Below are 2,653 nucleotides of genomic sequence, written 5' to 3' on the forward strand. Positions count from 1 at the left end.
CCCCAATGTGGAATCTGACTGGCTGCCAATTTAATCGGGAGGTACATGTCACATGCAATATAGCTATCACTGATAGGTATTACAACCGGCATCAATTTATATCAGATTCCATGTGCATTTACTTCGGTTTATTTTTTTGTCTTTTGTCTGTTCTATTTCTAGAGCGTAGACATTTAGCCTAGAACGTGTGTTTGGATGTAAGTCTTGATCTCCATCACGCGGCGATCAAGGTACTCAAGATGTTGTCGGAACTCGTACCATTCGCTACGTCGCGTGTCATTGGCATCGAGTTCCCCGTAATTTCCTTGACCAGATCGGTGGCAAGAATTGACATGGTTGAAAACTGTGATTTGTGTCGCGTTTCCACACTTTTGACTTCTTCCCAGGCCGATTCTGGTTTAGACGGCGTGTTTACAGGTTCTAAATGATCTGTGAAAATAAAAATCAGACCACGTTGAAGTTCTGGTAGAGTCAATATGGCGTCTCCGTTGACGTCTGACGTCGCGAAGAGGAGATGAATCTGGTTGACGAATGACTGGCTTCCGGTCTGTTTATTGGTCGCAAGAGCATACGAGACCCACTCCATCGCGTTAAGAGCGCCGTCGTGGTTGCTATCCAGCGCGTTCATGAAATTCTCGACCATTTTTGAGCTCGGTTCCGACCCAAACATAAGCCAAAGCAGAATTTTTTGTTCTTTGATATTGATCGAGTGTTCTCCATTATCGTCAGCAGCGAGGAACGCGATAAATGGTGAAAGAACGAGAAAGAACGCGTCCATGGAGATCGCATTGTCTAAAACGTTGCTTTCTCCGTATTTTACGAGTGACCGCGTATTTTGCATAGTTTCCTTCATCGTCTGCAGTAAAAAATCGATCTCGTATTTCCCAGCTGCGGAACAGTAGCGCTGGATTAGTTCCTCACAGATATCTTCAGAGCACTGGAATTTCAGTTTATCTTTTTCCGGTTCGGCAAAATTCAGGAATGCAGTAGATAGTTCCTTCAGCATCAAGTCGTACTGCACTTGGTTCTCGTAAATTACTCGAGTGTTCGCGAATTTTGCAAGATAAGTCATCACTGTTCGCTCGTGTACTATCCACTCAGTAAGTTCGTCAAGTGAAATTTTCCCATTCTGATCCCGATCAATGCGTGAGAAAGCGTCAGTAGCAAGGGCTTCAAGACTGTCTGTAGCTGGTCTGGGCTTACCGACCACTTTACAGAGCCCTCTAGTCGTGCAAAGCATCAGTAGAACCAGTTCGTCTTGTGATATCATCTTGGAATGGTCGAAATCGAAGAGATCAAATAGAAATGGGACTTTCTCCTCCATCGTCGCATTGCAGTACACGATGATCACAGCAAACACTTCCGTCACATCCACCTGATTTTAAATAAGAAAAACTATAAGATTTTAAGTTTTTGATAAGGAAAGAAATAGTTGACTTGCCTTGCCGACTTCCCACGAGTCGAAAAGTGCAAAATGTTCGAGTGAATCTTGACAGATGAGTGAGAAGATGTCATCAAACTCTTCTGGATTGACAGTCATCTTGTCTCCTAAAGTTCCTTGCAAGGTTTCAAAGTTCTCCTTCGCAACATGAAAATCATCTAAGTTGAATGAGAAAAAGAAGACAGTTAAACCTTGTTGAGTTTTCGCCTTCACACTGCGTCTTTAAACCTGCTATTATATTTCCTATCAAAAAACACGATAATACATAGAGATTCAGATCGGTACATTACATCACATAAAAAGACAGGGGGTCCCCACGTTTACATTTAGCAGGGGATCGTCGCTCACGATCGGGCCGACCACGTCGACGGTCAGTGCGTTCCCCATCTCGTCGTCTTAATTAGAGCAACTTTCGGCAAGTCAAACTTAGAAACGGTTTGTCTACAGACTATTCATAACTCGCTTCAAGTCCTCGACCAGTTTTCGACATGGATTTCGTCTCCGTCGGTCTTGCCAGTCCGCCACCCCGACGTCCAACAGAAGCGAAAGGCTCTGCAACTACCACCTCGTCCTTACCCCCTTTACAAACCACCAGTGACATCTCCCCATCTCCGAGAAAACACGATAAATCACGACCCATCCGAGTCTCTTCCTGGTCCTTAACCTTCGCAAAGTGTTGAGTACCTCTGCAGTACCTCCAGTCACCGAGCCTGAAATGCTGGATACTTCTACTGTACCTCCATTCACTGAGCAAGTATCGGGTGCTGGATGAATCCCCGTTGGAATACCTACATCGACTAAATGTGGCCGGTCTACGGGCCAAGTTGAAGATCAAGGATGGGGGATCCAAGGTACTGCGGGAACACGTGGATCATTCTGTACGTCATCCATGCTTGTCTAAAAGCATAAGTCCAGCCACGGCATCACGTCCTCCTCGTCGTTCAACGGCGACAGTGGCACTTCCCAAGCACCTGGCTCCACATTGGCCAGATCCATCAGCACCTCGTCCTCAAAGCTCGCCGACTCGTTGTCCTCCTGGCTCGTCAGCACAGGCGACGGCTCCAGACTCTGCGGATCGTCGAGCTTCAGACAGTCGCGCGAGACCATCGCGCACTTGTTCTGGTTCATGGCGGCTGCACATTCGGTCGTCGATTTTGTTCAGGTGTGATGCTGCAATCGTCTGTGAGAAAGTCTTGGATGTCAATGTCCAAC

General features: G+C 46.4%; 1 protein-coding gene across 1 annotated transcript; it reads right to left on the reverse strand.

Moving 5' to 3' along the window:
- Nucleotides 1–173: 173 nt before the first annotated feature.
- On the reverse strand, nucleotides 174–1,540 carry PITG_20692 (EF hand containing protein, putative; the record flags this gene model as incomplete). The annotated part of the gene is made up of 3 exons (XM_002895350.1): nucleotides 174–264; nucleotides 333–1,375; nucleotides 1,451–1,540. 3 exons carry the CDS (start codon nucleotides 1,538–1,540, stop codon nucleotides 174–176), a joined length of 1,224 nt encoding a protein of 407 aa, XP_002895396.1.
- Between the last annotated feature and the right edge of the window lie 1,113 nt (nucleotides 1,541–2,653).

The sequence above is a fragment of the Phytophthora infestans genome, genomic scaffold, assembly GCF_000142945.1.
Source record: "Phytophthora infestans T30-4 supercont1.193 genomic scaffold, whole genome shotgun sequence".
NCBI lineage: Eukaryota > Oomycota > Peronosporomycetes > Peronosporales > Peronosporaceae > Phytophthora > Phytophthora infestans.